At 41.6% G+C, this 20690-nt stretch overlaps 1 protein-coding gene across 2 annotated transcripts in view; it reads left to right on the forward strand.

Annotated features, from left to right (window-relative positions):
- The first annotated feature begins 12682 nt into the window (after positions 1-12682).
- Positions 12683-20690, forward strand: part of WDR11 (WD repeat domain 11) — a 69043-nt gene continuing 61035 nt past the window's right edge. For both annotated transcript variants that reach the window (XR_007145301.1, XM_047824997.1), the window contains exons 1-4: positions 12683-12839; positions 13672-13783; positions 19044-19197; positions 20139-20312. Coding sequence is in view for 1 of the 2 variants with exons in the window: in XM_047824997.1 (XP_047680953.1) it covers positions 12754-12839; positions 13672-13783; positions 19044-19197; positions 20139-20312 (526 nt within the window). In the remaining variant the exon portion in view is untranslated. The remainder of the gene's footprint in view (positions 12840-13671; positions 13784-19043; positions 19198-20138; positions 20313-20690) is intronic.

Below are 20690 nucleotides of genomic sequence, written 5' to 3' on the forward strand. Positions count from 1 at the left end.
TAATCCATATACTTTTTTTTCAAAAGAATATTGCTTTGATTTATTAATTATACTCTTTTTCTACTCTATTTCTCTTTTGTCTTTATTATATCCTTCTGTTTGGTGGAAAGAGTTTATGTTTCTTTCCTAATGCCCCAAATAGAATGCTTAATTTGCTCATTTCTCTCTCTCTCTCTCTCTCTCTCTCTCTCTCTCTTTGTAGCAATAAGAGGTGAATGAATCTGGATCCACTCAATAAGCATGTATTGAGAGCTGCTATGTGACGGGCAGAGAGCTAGGTAGAAAAAGGCATAATATGAATAAGACATAAATATGTGTCCCCAAGAGGTCAGGGGAAGGGAACAGGCATATTAAAAGAAACTTTTAAAATGATATGAATATTATCATTAGATGCGATTAATAGAAACTTTTGTCTCTTGTATACGTGTTTGTATTTACCAATATTTCAATGATACATTTTAAAAATTTACCAATATTTCACTCATGAACACATGCTACTTATATAATGAGAAGAACATAGGAAATACCCTTTTTTAAAAGAAAAAATACGACAGTGTGAAAATGGTGAATCTGGAGATTCCAGAAAGACCTCCCCGAGAGGAAGATACCAGATCTGATTTTTCAAGAGAGGAGGAAGAGCCAGTCAAAGAAAGACGACTCGGTGTCTCAGACAGAAGGAACAGGGTAAGCAAAGACCCAGCAGTGGGAGACAAGAGACATGACCTTGGTTGACAGTGAGGTCCACGAAGCACCTCACTGCTGTAGCCCCAGCAATGATGGACAAGTAAGATGGCCACCAGCTGGCCCCGTAGCACCAGCCCTGGCAAATACTTTGCGAACACGTGTGACATTGAATGAGGATGCATGAGGGAGGGAAGGGGGAGAAGGGCAGTGGTCAAGGGAGAGCATTGCCCTGGAGGATAGACTTGATGGAGGTGAGCATCGGGATACAGTTTTCAGAGCATAAGGGAAATGTTTTACACTACCTGAAACACTGTTTTAGAAGAAAAGGTACTGTTCAGGGATGGAGAATTTCCCCTACAGTTTAAAATCTGATGTTGTGTTATTATCACTTCCTTGAATCATTAAATTTCATAGTAAAGCACCTACTACCTCCTGTTGTAGATTAATGAGCCCTAATGCAAATTCTGCAATGGCAGTATAACCCCGACACGAACATATTACCATGTAAAGACTGTTCTTATGGGCTAACTAAAGCAGGGAAGCGATGGATTCCTCAATCATAGACACCATAAACGTCTTCGATAATGGTTGCTCTATTCACCCTCTCTGTTCGGGCTCTCAGCAGTAACTCACATCCCCCACTTCCAGAGCCCCCAGAGAGCGCTCAGCTAGGAAAGGCAAGACTTAAAATGAGAACATTTTAATATCACTGCCATTTACCACATGGCAAGTTATGGTCGGAGCTAAAACATTTTATATATATATTTTATATTTGTGATTTTATACATATACATATATATGTATAACATATCTAATCAGAAGCACGAATTTCCATTTACCAAACTGCTTCTCAATAAACCGCATTATTTAGCTCATCAAGCTTTATAGAATGCTCCTTTCTACAATTATCCAAGAATCCTAGTGGTTCTCCCTTTTAAAAATGTTTTAAGTGAAATTTCAGCCTGATCCTGCAGAGAATTGACTTTTATAACTGCTACATTCTGCCATGAGAAGATTAATGACCGTCTTCCTTCTCTACTGTCTGTTGAAACCCTTCATGCAAATGAGACAGATGTGACACATAGCGAAGTCAGATGTGACTTTCCTTGGCTGGAAACCCCTGAGCATTAACTTGGCCCTCAAGAGAGCATCCTTCAGAGGAAGGGGCCAAGTTGTCATTAATTGGCTTGTTTGGCAAGCACCCAGCTAGGTGCGTCTCGAGGCAGATGCGTGGGTCTGGTGGCCGTCCCTGGCTACCTGAACCAGTCTCCCAGCTGTGGGGCTGAATGACTGACATCTAGGTGAGGCTGTGAAGCCCAGGCTCCCTGCAGGGTCTGTGTAGACAGTGAGTGCAGACTCTGGGATTCAGCTCCTACTATACCAAAGCCCTCTTGGGAACTTGAGCAGACCACTGAGAGAAGCAGGGTGAGAGGGGAGGAGGGCTGGCACCTCCCAGGGCTGGCACCTGGCTCATCACCTGAGGACTTCAAAAATGGCTCCTTTTCATTAGCTTCTGTGACTGACATCAGGCCTAAGACGCAGCGATGCCGCTACCGATCTAGAACACCGCGTTGTCAAATGGAAATGGGGCAGTCAAGCAATGAAAGACATGCTTTTATCATATGAAAGGGGCATACAGTGGGCAGCGCGTTCTATTCCATTAAAAACTGTTAAATTTCTGTATTAAAAAAAATCACAAAATAAAGGGCAGATTAAATTAGGAAAATATTTGCAAATGATCGTATCTGGTTACTGAGGGGAAAATATTTACAAATGATTGTATCTGGTTATTGAGTGGGAAAGAGAAGAGTAAAAATATCACCTATAGTATGATCTCAATTTTCTGAAAAATAAAACGTATGCATTTTATTTATTTTATTTTATTTTTTTTAATTTTTTTTTTCAACGTTAATTTATTTTTGGGACAGAGAGAGACAGAGCATGAACGAGGGAGGGGCAGAGAGAGAGGGAGACACAGAATCGGAAACAGGCTCCAGGCTCTGAGCCATCAGCCCAGAGCCTGACGCGGGGCTCGAACTCCCGGACCGCGAGATCGTGACCTGGCTGAAGCCGGACGCTTAACCGACTGCGCCACCCAGGCGCCCCAAACGTATGCATTTTAAAAGGAAGACATAGTCACTTACAAGAAGCCAATCCTACCAGTGACCATATACTTAATTTTTTTTGTCTTTATGCTTTTCTGAAACTTCCATGCTTTCTACAATAAGCATTTGTTTGTTTTATGATTTAGAAATTTTTAGCAAAACAAAGATAGTTATACTCACTCCTGCGAATGATAGAATTAAAACCAACTATAAGCATAAAGATATTTACTGTAGTTTTTTATCTTCATTATTTAAAAAATTGGAAATAGGGGGCTCAGTCAGTTGAGCATCCGACTTCGGCTTAGGTCATGATCTCGCAGTTCGTGAGTTCGAGCCCCGCGTTGGGCTCTGTGCTGTCGGTGCAGAGCCTGCTTCAGATTCTCTGTCCCCCTCTCTCTCTGCCCCTCCCTCCTCTCAAAAATAAACATTTAACAAAATGGAAATAACTTATGTATCAGGCAAGGAAGGGTAGACTAGCTAAATAAATCCACTCTACCAAATATTGTGAAATCATTCAAATGATAATGATGACTACATAAATATTATAAATATAATTTTGATAGAATGTTCAAAGGAAAAGATTGACAAGATGTATGTGTATTACACAACTATGTGAAATACACCTTCATTTGAACAACTGCGAGAAAATGTGTAAATAAAAATAAAAACATTAGCAAATGAAAGTTACAGATACATTTCTAAAAATTATATTGTTCTTCATATTTCAAAAGAGTAAAGCAAGATAGTTCTGAACAAACACTTTGGGTACAGGTCTGAGTGCTGTGAGCCCCCTTGGTTTTCCGCTGTCATCTCAGCCTCTTGATTCAGCCTGTCCACACTCAAGCTTCATTACAGGGTAGATTTGAATTATAAGTCGTTCATCTGCCCTGGGCAGAAACACAAGTATAACACTCAGAGATTCAAAGTTCACAGAAGAAAACTGGCATTTATTTTTAATTGCAACAATTAGTAGATTCTGTGAAAGACCAGACGACATCAAAAAGTCCTTAAACCTGGGGCGCCTGTGTGGCTCAGTCGGTTGAGCGGCTGACTTTGGCTGAGGTCATGATCTCGCGGTCTGTGAGTTCGAGCCCCGCGTCTGGCTCTGTGCTGTCAACTCAGAGCCTGGAGCCTGTTTCAGATTCTTTGTCTCCCTCTCTCTGCCCCTCCCCCGTTCATGCTCTGTCTCTCTCTGTCTCAAAAATAAATAAACGTTAAAAAAAAAAAAAAAAAAGTCCTTAAACCTGTCAGAGCATCTCACACTCCACTTCCGCCAAAGTTCAAGCTCGTTAAGAGAAGAAATCAATAGAATCATTTTCCCCCCCAGAAATCATGGTCATATACCAGATACAATCTTGTTAGGTTAATCTAGTTTATGAAATGCTGTTCTATGACCACATTGTTAAAGGCACTGTTTACTTGGACTAATAAAATTGATGAAGAAATCAAATAAGAAAGCCCTCTCTAGTTTATTCTTCCTTTCAAAAAAACAGCCAATAACTGGATGAACACACACTGACAGAACCCAAGCGGCCTCCGAATGAGATATGCTGGCAGGTCAATTACGGAGACCAGCTGGAAAGAGATAAAGGGCCAGAATGGGCCACTGAGAGGCAAAGGGCGACATGGGTCCTCATCCTTAATAGCCAGGACAGCCATTATTACATTGGAGAATCTTACATGCAGTATTTTTATGCCCTAAAATCACCCACAGTCACAGGGCTCAGGGTGGCCGGGCCAGACCAGAGCTCTCGCCTGCCTGACTGTCTAACTGTAAAGCACTCCTGATCTGAGCATCCAACCACCCCTCCTGTGCTGACCGTGTAAGAGAAGCACATCCCTCACATGACCTACCTGGAAGAAATCCATTTCATCAGGACTGCGCTTCTCAGAAACATCCTTTAGTCAGGTAAACCTCAAATACACTGTCAGCGTGGAGCCCGGCGTGGGGCTTGAACTCAGGAGCCATGAGATCATGACCTGAGCTGAAACCAAGAGTCAGAAGCTTAACCAACTGAGCCACCCAAGCTCCCCGTACGTGTAGTATGTATACATGAAAGGAGATCAGTAAGGACAGTAGCCAAATAATCAGATTGATGATCCTTCTCAACAAAGTAAGGGGTGGGCAGAACGTGTTTAAGGAAAAATCCAAGGAAAGTTGAATAGATACCAAGTCTAGGCTATCAGCCCGGAATTCCCTCCCATTTGGCCAGTCACCCACTCCCCTTCTGACTTTGCCCACATCACTGGGTGCCTTTCTTTTCAAATGTTTTGACTGTGCTAAGTGTGCACTCCCAGGCCTCATTCCATCCCCTGGAGAATTTCACAACCATCCCTACATTTGATGTGGAGCAGCTCTGTATCCTGGAAGATGCCGGGGTTTGGAGTGAGAAGACCTGGTGGAGGTTCCCCTATGCCACTGGCCGGAAGTGTGATCTTGGGTAAGTCACTGATCCTGTTTGAGGCCAAGTTCCTTCATCTAGAACATGGGGTTGGTGATACCCACCACTAACAAAACAGGTTTAGTTTGGAATTCAAGTGCTTTTGTTTAAATAATAAAGAAATGATCAAGTTAGAATATCAATGTTCTAGGGGCACCTGGGTGGCTCTGTTGGTTAAGCATCCAACTTTGGCTCAGGTAATGATCTCATGGTTCATGAGTTTGAGCCCCACATCGAGCTTCGTGTTGACAGTGTGGAACCTGCTTGGAATTCTCTCTCTCTCTCTCTCTCGCTTTCTCTCTCGCTCTCTTGCTCTCTCTCGCTTTCTCTCTCGCTCTTGCTCTCTGCCCCTCCCCCAACTGTCTCTCAAAATAAATACACTTTGAAATACCAATGTTATAAGGAAAATAACAAGTGCAGTAAAAGTCTTGGCACATATTGGTGCCATAGTTGGTGGGGGGCTGAGCAACCAACGTCCAGAGAAGGTTTTGAGTGAGGACACAGCCTGAGAACGGCACTCAAGGGATCTAGGCCTGGAAGAGACACTAGGTAACATCATTCTGAAAGGCATTCAGGCTGTAGACCCCCCTCATTTAGAAGCCAATCCCTGGTGGGGCGGGGGGCTGGGTGGTTCAGTGGGCTAAGTGTCTGACTCTTGATTTTGGCTCAGGTCATGATCTCACAGTTCATGGATCCAAGTCCTGCATCAGGGTCTGCACTGACAGCTCAGAGCCTGCTTGGGATTCTGTCTCCCTCTCTCTCTGCCCCTCCCCTGCTCTCGCTCTCTCTCTCTCTCTCTCTCTCTCAAAATAAGTAAATAGGTGTTAAGAAAAAATAAATAATAAAGCCAATACCTGTGACCACCAGAGGTGAGACCCAAGCAGCATTTGGTGCAGTAGGCAGGATGTGGTTTACAGGACTGCTGTCCCTACCTATGGCTCCTGGTGGGGAGCACAGTTCAGGGCTTGCCTGACAGCTCAAACAGCCTATGTCTTTGGCTGTGTCAGGACACCCTCACCTTTTAGAAAGTGTTGATTTGGCCCCTGTAGCCAACTTCAGCATGGTCTGTCCAGAGCTGTGATTTCCAAACACTGTCTGATGTATTCACTGTGGGGACCCGGTAAGGCTTTGTTTAAAGCTGGCCACTGTGGTTTTGGTGTCCTGATGACGGACAGCAAATTCAACTCCACTTTCATCCAAATTCTTATTGCTACTTCTCTTGCCAGGTGCACCTTAAAGAGGGAAGAGCTTTCTTCAAATGCAAGGTGTTACAGCTTCGATGGGCCAGTGCCGTCAATGAAAACAGGAGGCCTAGATTTATTCCCCAAACTCTGTGAGGTGCTTAGGAATCTAAGTGTTATGTTGGGCTTTTAAAATATGTTGTCTAAGGTAATGCTTTTAATCATCTAAGAACAGTTACTCCTCTCCCTGTAAATAATAGAAGAAAAAAAAAGGAAGTTTAATGAGGTCAAGTAATCTGTCCAGGGTCACAGCAAAGGCCCTTCTATTACTGATGATAACTGTCCATGACTCTCCCAGGAGAGGAGGGCCAGGAGAAGAAAATCCAGCATGAGAATTAAAGACTGGAAAAGGCTTAGCTAACATGGAAAGTCCTTAGCTCACTGTCTAACACGTGGTTCAAACCTCAACAAACGGGACCCGGTATTAGTAATAGAAAGGCATTAAAAAAGATCTGCGAAGGATTACATACAGGGCATGGTTTCCACAGACTTGTGCACACAGAAGTGCTAGAAGACATTTGGTCAAGTGTGAAGGTCAGGAATTGAGCAGGACTGCCAACAGTGTTCCTGAAGTTGTCCATTATCCTGCCATTTTGAGTGGAATAAGTAAAAACAAAAACACAAGTTAAAACTGCACAAATGGTGAAATATAAAAGGGAAAAAAAAGGAAATAAAAAACGATCCACAAATTTTCCCTTCAGTTAATTTCATCATTCCTGGAAGTGTATCGTGCTCTTATACACGTTGTTTTAGCACCGGAATTATGTTCCTTTCCCTTTCCACAATTACGCCAGAACCAGGCCACCACTATCTTTCTTAGTTTTGGAAATAAGATCTTGGCGACAGTCCTTAAACTTATTGGCAATATTTGCTCAACCAAGTGGCTCAGAGTCTATGTTGTCACCTACAGAACAGGGGAATTTTTTTCAAGTCTAATAAGAGACTGTGTCTAGTGTACATAAGAACTTTTATAACTCAGTAGTAAAAAGACAAATAACCAAATTTAAAACTGAGCAAAGGATGGGAATAGGCATTCCTCCAAAGACCATGCATAAACAGCCAATAAGCACATAAAAAGATGCTCAACAGCATTAACCATTAGGGAAATACAAATCAGAACCACTTCACATCTACTAGAATGACTATAATAATTAAAAAAAAAAAAAGACAGAGATAACTAATGTTGGTAAAGATGATGAGAAATTGGAATTTTTACACTGCCGATGAGAACGTTTCCTCTTTGGGAAACAGTCATTCAGTTCCTCAAGAAGTTAAACAGAGTTACGACATGAGTCAGCAACTCCACTCCTCAGTATACACACGAGAGAAATGAAGACACGTTCACACAAAAAAGCGTACAGGAATGTTCATAGCAGCTGGAAAGTGGAAACAACACAACTGGTCATCAACAGATGAAGGGATAAATAAAAAGTGGTACATTGGAACTATGAAATGTTTTTCGACAATGCAAAGGACTAAAGTACTGACACGTGCTTCAACCTAAACAAATCCTGGAAACATTATGCCAAGAGGAAGAAGTCAGGCACAAATGGCCACGTGGCATATGATCCCATTTATATGAAATGTCCAGAAGAGACATGTTTATGGAGACATGTGGTGGCCTAGGGATGGGAAGGGGGGCAGGCAGGTTGGGGAAATATGGGGAGTGACTGTTAGTGGGTACAAGTTTCCTTTATGAGGCGATGAAAACATCCTGAAACTAATTGTGGTGATGGTTGCAAAGCTCTGGAAACGTCGGCAAATTGTGCAAGTTAAAGAAATGAATTGTAGGGGCGCCTGGGTGGCGCAGTCGGTTAAGCGACCGACATCGGCCAGGTCACGATCTCGCGGTCCGTGAGTTCGAGCCCCGCGTCGGGCTCTGGGCTGATGGCTCGGAGCCTGGAGCCTGTTTCCGATTCTGTGTCTCCCTCTCTCTCTGCCCCTCCCCCGTTCATGCTCTGTCTCTCTCTGTCCCCCCAAAAAAAAAAAAAAAGTTGAAAAAAAAATTTAAAAAAAAAAAAAAGAAATGAATTGTAGGGTATATGCATTCTATCTGTATAAATCTGTGTTGTTGCTTAATCCAGTGCTTCCCAGGCAGCTAGAATTTGTTGCACCTGGGCTGTGGAGTGGGTTGTGGCATGGGGTGGGAGGGCAGTATGGTACCACCAGGAGTCAGAAGCATGAGTTTTGGAATCAGACTCACCTGGGTTCCAATGCTGGCTCTGCTTTCTGTTGGCCGTGTAACTTCAAATAACTCTGTGAGTCTTAATTTTGTCATCCATAGGACGCTGGTGATCATAATCTTGTGACTTTGAGATGATTAAGTGAGATGATACAGGTAAAAGGTAGATCATCGTATCTGACACGTTATGAGTGTCAGCAGTAAGGTATTGGCTTCAGCTTCATCGTCAACATCTCCATCCGTGCTCAGATCTATTTACCCAGTGCTCTTTTTCTTTTTTTCAAAAAAGTTACTTTAAAAGTTTATTTATTTATTTTGAAAGGGGGGCAGAGGGAGGAGAGAGAGCGAGAATCCCAAGCAGGCCCCTCACTGTTAGCGCGGAGCCCGATGCGGGGCTTGAACTCGTGAACCATGAGATCATGACCTGAGCTGAAGTCACAAGTTGGATGCTTACCTGACTGAGGCACCCAGGTGCCACCGCAGTGCTCTTTCTGATGTGACTTTGGAAAGTTTATGAGGTAAGTGTTCAGTTATCTATGATTTCCATCTTCATCACTTTTCTCTGCTTCCCCCGACCTGAGCGGAATAGCTATCAGAGATATCAGCAATATACACTTGACCCTTGAACAATGAGGGGCTTGGGGGCCAACCCCCTATGCAGTTGAAAAGCTGCATATAAGTTTTGGATCCCCCAAACTTCACTGCTAATTGCCCACTGTTGACCAGAAGCCTTACCAATAACATAAACAGTTAATTAATACAAATGTGTGTATTTGTATGAATTCTATACTGTATTCTTACAATAAAGTAAGCCAGAGAAAATAAAATAATTTAAAAAATAATAGTTTATTATTATTATTATTGTTATTATTTTGAGAGCAAGAGAGCATGAGCAGGGGAGAGGGGCAGAGGGAGAGAGAGACAATCTTTTTTAAAATTTTTTTTTTGACATTTCATGTATTTTTGAGAGAGAGAGAGACACAGAGCACAAGTTGGGGAGGGGCAGAAAAAGAGGGAGACACAGAATCCGAAGCAGGCTCCAGGCTCTGAGCGGTCAGCACAGAGCCCGATGCAGGGCTCGAACCCACGAACCATGAGATCATGACCTGAGCCGAAGTCAGTTGCTTAACCGACTGAGCCACTTAGGTGCCCTGAGAGAGACAATCTTAAGCAGGCTCCATGCTCAGCCTGGAGCCTGACATGGGGCTCGATCCCAGGACCCTTGGATCATGACCTGAGCTGAAATCAAGAGTAGGACACTCAACCGACTGAACCACTCAGGTGCCCCAAGAAAAGAAAATATTATGAAAATCATGAGGAAGAGAAAATACATTTATAGTACTATATCTGCTGGAAAAAAAAATTCTGCGTCAAACTTGTGTTGTTCAAGGGTCATCTGTACTCTTATCTCCACCAGCTTTAAAAGAAAGACAGAAAAATTGTTCTAGTTCAGGGATGCAAATGATATAGCAGTGGAAGGATGTTCTGGGCCCTATTACCACGCTTTGGAGCTGATGTCTTCTGGCCTGGGCATGGGGTGAAATAAGTAGTTTTTCAGGCATGGGAGAGGAGCACAGGTTCTGTCCTATTGAAGAGATCAATAGTCCAGTGCGTCCAATACTCTGTCGCCACACTGGCCAAGACAGATGCTTCAGAGAAGGCCATAGAAACCCATTAACATATTTAATTCACACTTTGTACCATGGGAGACGTATTGCTATCCCAGCCCCGGCTGGTCATCCACCCTTGCCCTGAATATTCAACATTCATGTCCTCAAGGTAGCTTACAGATTTAAACTAGTGAATCCCTCTTCCTCCAAGAGGGTCACTTGCTGCACCTCTCTGTCTGTGAGTGCCATCACTGACTCCTCATTGTCACCTGAAACCTGATTGGCCTTATGCTTATGGCCATTTCAAGCTCCTGCTCCCTTAGTCATTTATTGAGGACCAACTGCATGTCTGAGAAGTGTTTGGCATTGCAGAGAAAGAAAGATTGGAATTTGGTCCCTTTCTCAAAGGAGTTCTAAGTCTACGAGGACGAATTTATTCCCCTGTATTACAGTTGCCTAAAAACGTGTTACTTTCCCTGCTAGACAGAAATGTATGGATAACAATCACGTGGAGTATATATATTGAAATAACACAGAAGAGTGATTTCTCAGAGGTCACTACACAATATGTCGACTTACATCACATTGGCCAGAATTTAGCCTCATGGCTGGATCCAGTTGTCAGGGAAGCTGGGATATATATTCATTGAATGGAGGGAAAATGTGCTCAGATGCAAATTGTGGTTCTGTTTCTATGAAAGAACAGGAGAATGAATTTTGGGAGCCAAGTAGCAATCTCTGTCATAGGAAACATCAAAGATGTGCAATAAAGGGGTGATAAATGTAGACCTATGGGTATTGGCACCTCTGGATGCCCCCAAAAGCATCAGTAGGGAAGGATGTGGGGCGGGAAGGGAAGCAGCAACACTTGCCAGAGAGCGACTAGAAGGAAAAAGGAGTTCATTGGCTTTAACAGCTGAGATGGTATTGGAGGTGATCTTTGAGAACATTGTTTTCCAAGAGCGATAAGATGGACACAAAAATTACCAATGGTTTTGTACCTTGTGTTGAATGCATTGGGGAAAAAAGAGACATCTACAAAAATTATTCCTGGAAAGAAATCATGTCGAATCTTACAGTAAAGGGCATGGCAAAGACTCAAAATAAAGTCAGGGCTGTTAAGAGAGTCACTCTGAACAGAGTGGAAAAGGTCATGGAATGGAAGTGGTAAGACCTGGGCACCTCTCCTGTTTGAATCTTCAGAATACCAGGAACTTTTGACTTTTGTCAGTCGCAACTTCACCACCTCCGGGAATACAGCCTTCTATTTTGAGCCAAAATAAAAAGAATGCAACACTTGTTAGCTACATAGCCGATTGTGTATCAGATGATCAGCGTAAACTCTGCCAGCACCAAGTTTAATTCTTTCAAAACAAGCTATGGAACCTTGCTGTTTTCCCCTTTATAAGAGTGCACTCTGGCTCCCTGGCAATTTAGAGCATATTTTTGATTTGAGTGGATCCTATGTCCCATGGATTACAATCCCTAAAACCCCAAATAAATAAATGCTTTAGTTGCTTTACAAACCTCTTCTTGCTGATCAACAGTGCAGATGATGTGCTGAGCACAGAGGAGAGAGAGAGAGAGAGAGAGAGAGAGAGAGAGAGATGGAGTTTGATTTAAAGGAGAGCCGCAGAGGAAAAACTGCACAATGAAAGCCACCCCAACAAGCCCGCAAATTGACAGGTGGCCTCAGGGGTAATGTATTGTTTCAAATATTTTCAAGACCAGACACGCAGTGTTCTCCATATTTAGAAATTGTGTATATCAGAGCCATTCATCTCATCCATGCTTTTTTAATTTTTATTAAAAAAAAATTTTTTTTAACGTTTATTCATTTTTGAGAGACAGAGGGAGACAGAGCATGACTAGGGAAGGGGCAGAGAGAGAAGGAGACACAGAATCCGAAGCAGGCTCCAGGCTCTGTCAGCACAGAGCCGGACGCAGGGCTCGAACTCACAAACCGCGAGATCATGACCTGAGCCGACTGAGCCACCTAGGCGCCCCTCATCTCATCCATTCTATCCATTTTATATTCCTATATCCCAGTCCTATTCCTATGTTTGTCCTATAAACTTCTTGAGAGCGGGGACGGTTTCTTCTTGGCTACACTGCAGATGCCTAGGACAGGGCTTGGCACTCGGTAGCTGTCCTAAATCAACAGATCAAAGTCAGAAAGGCTAAGTGGGGCTTTCAGCCCTTGCTTTTCACGATTTCCAGCAGGGCACAGAGGCCAATGCTGCCCCCACGGCAAAGCAAACAGACGTCATGGAAAGCAGCCCCGCCCCCACAGGGATAGGCAGCCCGGACCTGGGCGGCCGGACCCTGAAGGAGGCTGAACCTCGAAATCCAAGGTGGTGGGACCTTGCATCCGACGGAACCAAACGGCGGCGCTCAAGGAGCCACCCGGACTCTGCTTGGAACGGAAGCGCAGCGGCCGCCGCTTCCGGGTTGCCGGTGGGCGCCGAGGGCCGGGGTTTCACCGAGGCGATGTTGCCCTTCACGGTGAACTTCAAGGTGTCTGCGCGCACCCTCACCGGGGCCCTCAATGCTCACAACAAGGCGGCGGTGGACTGGTGAGGGCGCCGCGCTCCGAGGCGGCCGGGCTCGGCCAGGAGTGTGTAGGGGAAGGGGAAAGAACGAGAGATTTCACCCCCCTGGTTAATTTGGCCTCGCCAAGCCGGGGGGGGGCTGCCTTCACGCTAGAGACTTTCTTTTCATGCTGGGTTTTTGTTGTTCCTATAAAAGGAGTAAATGCCCCACGGGCGAACCCTCCCTGTGCAAACAGAGTTGCCCCTTTTCTCCCAAATTCTTGCTTTTTGCTCTTTCGCCCCGCACCTTCGCCCCCATCCCCTTCTCGTTTCTTTCCCTCGCCGCTGACATCCAGCTTGTCTCCCTCCGCCATCAATTCCCCTGCCCACTTTCTCTTCCCCAATTTGTGTCTTCCTTCTGTGTCTTATACCTGTTTCTTACCTGTAGCTATTCAACAGCTTTGCCAGACGAGGCGCCTGTTTCCTTACCTGTCATCTCACCTTTACCTTTTCACTGTAAACCACCGCAACTCCGACCGTGAACCCTGAGGCATAAAGCAAAATTCTGTATGGCACGTTAGCCAGAGGACTGAAACCTCCTGTCTGTCCAGTGTTGCCTTATACATGCTTACGGCTGTATACGCATGTCTCTTAGAAACTTTTTTTTATCCAAGTGAAAAACAAATGTCAACATTTTCAAGTTAGCTAGACGTTTTATTTAAATGAGATAAGGTAAAATACTGACCTTTATGCTTAAATAATAATTTTGTTAATGGTAGTATATATTAGATTTGCGATTTATTTTAGCATGTCTCTTGGCAAGAGAGAACTTAAGTCTTTGTTTTGTACTTAAGTTTTCATGTCACTGTTTTGTTAGGGGCTGGCAAGGTTTAATTGCTTATGGATGTCACTCGCTTGTAGTAGTGATCGATTCCAATACTGCGCAAACTCTTCAAGTTTTAGAAAAACATAAAGCTGATGTGGTCAAGGTAAGTCAAATTCCGCTTTCACCCTATAACGTATTGTCTATTCAGAAGTTTTAAATGCCACTAGATTCTCATCAAGTCATACGTGTAAATGTTGAATAGCTTTTAAATATGATAATTTATCGGGGTATAAATGGCAATCCTAGATGAGCTTTTAGATACTAGCTCTTAGGTGATTTTGAAGCTAATAGTCAACACCAATTCTACCATTTACCAGAATACTTAGTATATGCCAAGATTTGAGCACTTAGCATATGCTAAGCATTTACAGATGAAAGCCCTCAAGCAATTCATTGTCTAATGAGGAACAATGAAAACACAAATACAGTTTGATAAGTGAACTCTGGAAAGACAAAGGAGCTACCTATCACCTAGTTTTGGGATCTGGGGAGAGTCACAGAAGTCTTTCCAGTTTAGGGACTGGTCAGCCGTGGTTAGCAAGTGAGGAATTGGGGAAGAGGCACCCCAGGAAAAAGGAAGGATAGGCACAAAGGTAAGTAGGTGTGTAAAGATGGCTAAAAGTGGGGATATGCTTAAAGGGGTGATCCAAGAGGAGGCAGCCAGAGAAATTCATCCTTCCTGCAAGTGTTTCAAGGTTCTCAAGGAATTAGGATTTTTAAGTAGGCGGTTGATAAGGTCCTATTGGCATCTTCGGAAAACTTACTCTGGCAGCAGTGCAGGATTTCTTGGAGAAAAGGCAAGATGGGGCAGGGAGATCGTTTAGGAGAGTTTTGCCGTAATTTTAGCAGGAAATTCGAAGGGCCTAAAATTAAGCCAAGGCATGAAGGAGTCCTATTCAGGAGCTGCTTAAGAAGTAAACTTGATAGGGGTGCCTGGGTGGCTCAGTTGGTTTAAGTGTCTGACTCTTGATTTCAGCTCAGGTTATGATCTCAGGGTCGTGGGATTGAGCCCCGCGTGGGACTCTGCATGGACGTGGAGCCTGCTTGGGATTTTCTTTCTCAAAAAAAACAAAAACAAAAACAAAAAAACTTGATAGCCTTTATAGTAGTCAGTTTAAGGAGAGTCGAAGCTATAGAATGATTCCAAGTTCTCTTTGAATAAGTGAATGATGTTGCTATGACAAGGTGAGTAGGTATGAAATCAGTGAGTTAAATTTTCAACATGCAAAGTCTCAGATGCCTGGTGCATTTGACTTTTGAATTCTAGTGACCTGAAATTTTGGGGGAGAGGATTAGAGCTAGAGGTTTGGAAGTTTTGGTTTGTTTGTTTTTGGTAATAGCTTTATTGAGATACTCCTACCATAAAATTCACCCACTTATGGTGTACAATATCCATGGTCTTTAATATGTTCATAGAATTGTGTAGCCATCGCTGCAGTTTCATCACTGAATAGAAGCCCAGTACCTATCAGTAGCTGCCTCTAATCTTCCGTTTCCTCATCCCTAGGCATCCAGTAAAATAGTTTCCGTAGATTTGCCTATTCTAGACATCTCATATAAATGAAGTAATAACAATAGGTGGACTTTTGTGCCTAGCTTCTTTCACCTCGCACTCAAGGTTCATCCATGTTTTAGCATGTTTCAGTACTCCGTTCCTTTTTATTGCTAAAGAATATTCCACTCTGAGTATACCACATGTATTGATGGACATATGGGTGTTTCCCACTTTTTAGGTATTAGGAATAATGCTGCTGTGAACATGTATGTACAAGTTTTCATGCAAACATGTGTTTTCATTTCTCTTGGGTGCATACTGGGGAGTGGAATTGCTGACTCATGGTAGCTCTGTGTTTAACTTCTTTAGGAACTTCCAGACTATTTCCAAAGAGGCTGCACCATTTTACATTCCTATTAGCAGTATATGAGGATTCCAGTTTCTCTACATCCTCAGCGATGTCAGTTTTTCTCTGTCCTTTTGATTGTAGCCATCCTCCTGGGTATGAAGTGGTTCTCATTGTGGTTTTGGCGTGCATTTCCCTAGTGACTAATGATGTTGGACATCTTTTCATCTTTTCGTGTGTTAATTGGCCATTTGTATATCTTCTTTGAGAAGTGTCTATTTTAGTCCTTTGCCCATTTTAAAATTGTGTTATCTTCTTATGGAGTTATTAGAATTCTTTATATATTCTACAGGTGTGTTCATCAACTGTTGTCTCTTAGGAGACATATGGTTAGTAAATATTGTCTCTCGTTCTGTAAGTTGTCTTTCACTCTCTTGATGGTGTCCCATAAAACATGAAAGTTTTATTATTATTATTATTATTTTAACGTTTATTCATTTTTGAGAGACAGAGAATGAGCAGGGAAGGGGCAGAGAGAGGGAGACACAGAATCTGAAGCAGGCTCCAGGCTCTAAGCTGTCAGCACAGAGCCCAGTGCAGGGCTTGAACTCACGAACAAACTGGATCATGACCTGAACCAAAGTTGGACACTCAACCGATTGAGCCACCCAGGCGCCCCAAACATGAAAGTTTTTAATTTTGATGTCCAATATGTCCATTTTTTTCTTGTTTTTTCTGTTGTTAAAATTTACACCTTTGTTTTCCTCTAAGAAATTCTAAAGTTTTAGCTCTTAGATTTAGATTCATAATCCATTTTGAATTAATTTTTATATATAATGTGAAGTAGGGAAAATTCAGATGCCTTGTATCCTGCGATCTTGTTATTAAACTCATTAGACCTAGTAGCTCTGGGGACACTTTTTACATAGTCATGTTATCTGCAGATAACAGTTTAGTTTTTTCATTGATAATCTATTATGTCTTCTATTTTTTTTCTCGTCATATTCATATTGCATTGGCTAGGACCTCTACTATAATGAATAGGAATGGTGAGAAAATACTCTTGTTCCTGAGCCCAGGGGGAGGGCATTCAGTCTTTCACTGTTAAGTCTGAGGTTAGGTACAGGGTTTTATTTTGAGAAAAATAGGTTCTCTCTCTCACCTACTCCCCATTCTTTTTGGCATTTCTGGAGTTTTCACTTCTTTGTGTGGATCCATGTTTCAGTCTGGTATTATACTCCCTTTGCTTGAAGAAATTCCTTCAAGTTCTTGAGGTATATGTATAATATAGGATGATTCTCTTGGCTTTTATTTGTCTATAAAGGTATTTCATCAGTTGTTTTCTCTTATAATGCTTTAAAGATATTCCACTGTATGTGCAAACTCAAACACACAGCATTGCATAACTTCTGAGAGAAATTCTTGTCTTTATTTCTCTACATGCAATGTATGTTTTCTCATTTGGCTGCCTTCAAGATTTTCTCCTTATCCTTAGTTTTAGCAGTTAGATTAGGATATATCTAGGTGATTTTAAACACACACACACACACACACACACACACACACACACACACACACACTGCTTGGCATTTACATAAATGGAATTCAAGCACTTACATACATGCATACGGTCAATTCTTATCTATGATAGTTTTATTCTGTAAAGTTGATGCAAACGCTGAAATTGGTGAATACTGAAATGTTGATTACTTCTAGAGGAAATACAGGTTAGGTTCCTGTGAGCCTCCTGTCATAACATTTTCATCAACTGATCAGTATATAACCTTGTTTCATATGTGTTTTTGTTGATTCATTAACATTGAGCTCACAGCCAGCAGCACTAAAGCTCATGCCTGAACAGAGCTTATCTCGTGTTTTTTCCAGAAGGCACATCACAGCTTCTTGGGCTTGGGACCACTAGATAGCACTTGGGCACTGTGCTTGGGGACCATTTTGAATTTGAACAATGAAATCCTCAAGAAAAAGCACAAAACGTGAAAGACTCTTAACTATAGAGAACAAACAGAGGGTTGAAGGAGGGGTGGTGGGTGGGAGGGGGGATGGGCTAAATGGGTAAGGGGCATTAGGGAAGACACTTGTTGGGATGAGCACTGGGTGTTATACAGAGGGGATGAATCCCTGGAATCTACTCCTGAAATCATTATATCACATATGCTAACTAACTTGGATGTAAATTAAAAAGTAAATAAAAAAAAAAACTGCTTGTTTGCGTTATGAGAGCTGAAACAAGCACATTTTGTTTTATGTGGGAATTTTCACCCCTGTGCATGTGTCTGTGAATGACAGTGAAAGCCCTGCAAATACTGATTTTTTTAAATAAAAGCATCAATTTCAGTGAGGAGGCAAACTCACACAGCATCTGCAAATAATGAGTCCTGACTGTATACACACAAAAATATACACATAAATGCACATTCAAACATGTATGCTCGTACACATTTATACACATATGTTTTATTAAAAAAAATTCTGGCCTGAGGAAAAGATGTATTACAATAGAATTTTAAGCCTTCTCAACACTAAAGTTCAGGAAATGTTTTGTTGCTATCTTTTTCGTGAATGCTGTAGGAATTGGTTTCATACTTCCCTGCCTTAGCATTAGGCATAAACGTGTGTTTACGTATATATACGCACAAGTATCTATATGCATATGTTTATGTATGTATATATTGGAAGATTCTGTGGCATTTGGGTTCATTTATTAAACACATACTTGCTGAGCACTAGCTTTGGCACTGTGTTAAGGTCTGGGGATAGCAATATGACTGATCCTGCCTCGTGGAGCTTACAATTCATGGGTTGGTGATATAGGTCAGAACAGGGTAAATGAAGCAACTACCAATTGTTGTTTGGAAAATACTTTGAAGAAAACAAGCTGGATGCTGAGCTAGGACAGTGGAGAGATCGTGGCCTTGGAAGGCCATGGCTTCGGGCAAAATGAAGACCATATGTTTTATTCCTGTCTCTAACCATCGGTATTTAATGCTCAGGATTAACCTGATTTGTGCCAGAATTCTTGTGTGTGTTTTTTTTTTTTTTAAATTCCTCTCAAGATGTTGCTTGAGGTATGAAGCATTCCTTTTTTTTTTTTTCCAGAGAGGAAAAATTAACATTTTTTCCCCCAATTTTAGGAAAAGGACAGTTAGAGGTTTTTTGCTTGCTTTTATTTTTTCCTATTTTTTCCTCTGCAAGGCTTTGGTCTTTCTAAGTTTTCTCCTTTTAATTAGGAGAGGAGAATATGGAAAACCATTCTGCTTAGCAGTTTAGGATTTTAGATGTCTTGTCATGATTAGATCTTATGATTGCAATGCAACTTAAAAAACATCACAAATAATAAGTCTGATTTTTGAGACAGAAACCAGTTTCCTGTTTATTCTTTCTAAATATTTTTGTAACATAAGTGCAGACTGTATTTGGGGTTCTGGTTGATGTTCTATGAAAATTGTGTTTAGTTTCATCCAGTACAAGTATTTACTTGATTTGATTTCTTCTTGATACTAGGTTAAATGGGCCAGGGAAAACTATCACCATAACATTGGCTCACCATATTCCTTGCGCTTAGCTTCTGCTGATATCAATGGAAAGATCATCGTTTGGGATGTAGCAGCGGGAGTAGCTCAGTGTGAGATCCAAGAGCATGCCAAACCTATTCAGGGTGAGGAAAGTCTGTGCTCTGCTAAGTGTTTGTGTTAATACACTTACTCTTAGAATGGTTTTTCCCCCTTTAATTTCATCACTTCCCAGTTAACGCTTGATTGTGTTTAGCCTGTTCTGTTGACCTGAATCTAGCTTTCTTTTCCTTATCAGTGTATTTCTGTACGTTTCCTCAAATCTCAGCTGATCTGTGCTTCTGTAAATTGTGCTGATTTTAACATTGACTTCAGTCAAGCATGATGAGAAAAATGAAGCTGCTATAAACAATATTGTAATCTAAGCTATAACAGACGTAAACTTGGCTGAACTGCTATTTTGAATTAGCCCTCAGTGCTTACTTTCTATTAATAGAGATGATCCACATTTTATTTTCATTTGCCTATAGATCATTTGTTTGTTTATGTTACTGACTTAAAACCAATGTGGTATTCTTTAGATTCCAGGCTTTGACTGAGTGGCTTTCCTGACTGAATGAATTTTTTAAAAATTCATTTAAAAATGTTTTGTCGAGTGTTTTATACTAGGTGCTGAACTAGATGTTTATTGTTTATTATTGTGAGAATACACCTGAAACTCTGCAAAGTTCTATTAAGTAATTCCACAAAAATGTTAGGAGAATATGACCTTGATCATGGCCAGCACAGTCTAAGGCACAAAGTTTTAAGTAATGACTAGTGAAAACTGTCTTGTATTTTCTTTGAAGTAATTTGAAAATGTTGACCTTGAGGTTCTACTGTCCAGACAGCTCATTTTTATATAAAATTGTACTTTTTCTGTTCATTCTTCGCATAAATACCCATATATGCAACATAGGGAGAAGGGAAGTTGGGATTTTAAGGATTATGAAAAACAAAACAAAACAAAACAAAATAAATGTCAAGAATACATTAGCCAAGAGTTCTGAAGTGATTTCTGAATTTTGCCTTTATCCGGTCTTTACAGATGTTCAGTGGTTGTGGAATCAAGATGCTTCCCGAGATTTACTACTTGCTATCCATCCACCAAATTATATTGTGCTTTGGAACGCAGATACCGGCACCAAACTGTGGAAGAAGAGCTATGCAGATAACATTCTTTCTTTTTCTTTTGACCCTTTTGATCCCTCACATTTAACTTGTGAGTAATAGTCTCTGGTGGAAAATGAGTTCTTCATAATATAGTTAATACTATATACATAAAATATGCACAACCCGCATCGTACATCTATAAAGTGAAAACAACTGAGCAAAGCGGAGAAGTCCATATATCTGCAGCTCCTAATACAGACACTAAATCATAATCCCGTATCATTTGCAAGTATTTTGATGGTTAGAAATTTAAATCAGCAAGCTGTACCTTCACTGTGTTGAATTCGTAAATAGAATTAGATTAGCCAGGGAGAGGGAGTTGCTGGGCTATGCTAATTCAGGCTTAATTAAATTTGTTTTTCTAGGGACATTTAAAGAACCTGAGTCAAGAGTTTCATTTAGTATGTGGCCAAATTCAGTTCCTCTT

This window comes from Prionailurus viverrinus, chromosome D2 (genome assembly GCF_022837055.1).
Source record: "Prionailurus viverrinus isolate Anna chromosome D2, UM_Priviv_1.0, whole genome shotgun sequence".
In the NCBI taxonomy this organism is placed as follows: domain Eukaryota; kingdom Metazoa; phylum Chordata; class Mammalia; order Carnivora; family Felidae; genus Prionailurus; species Prionailurus viverrinus.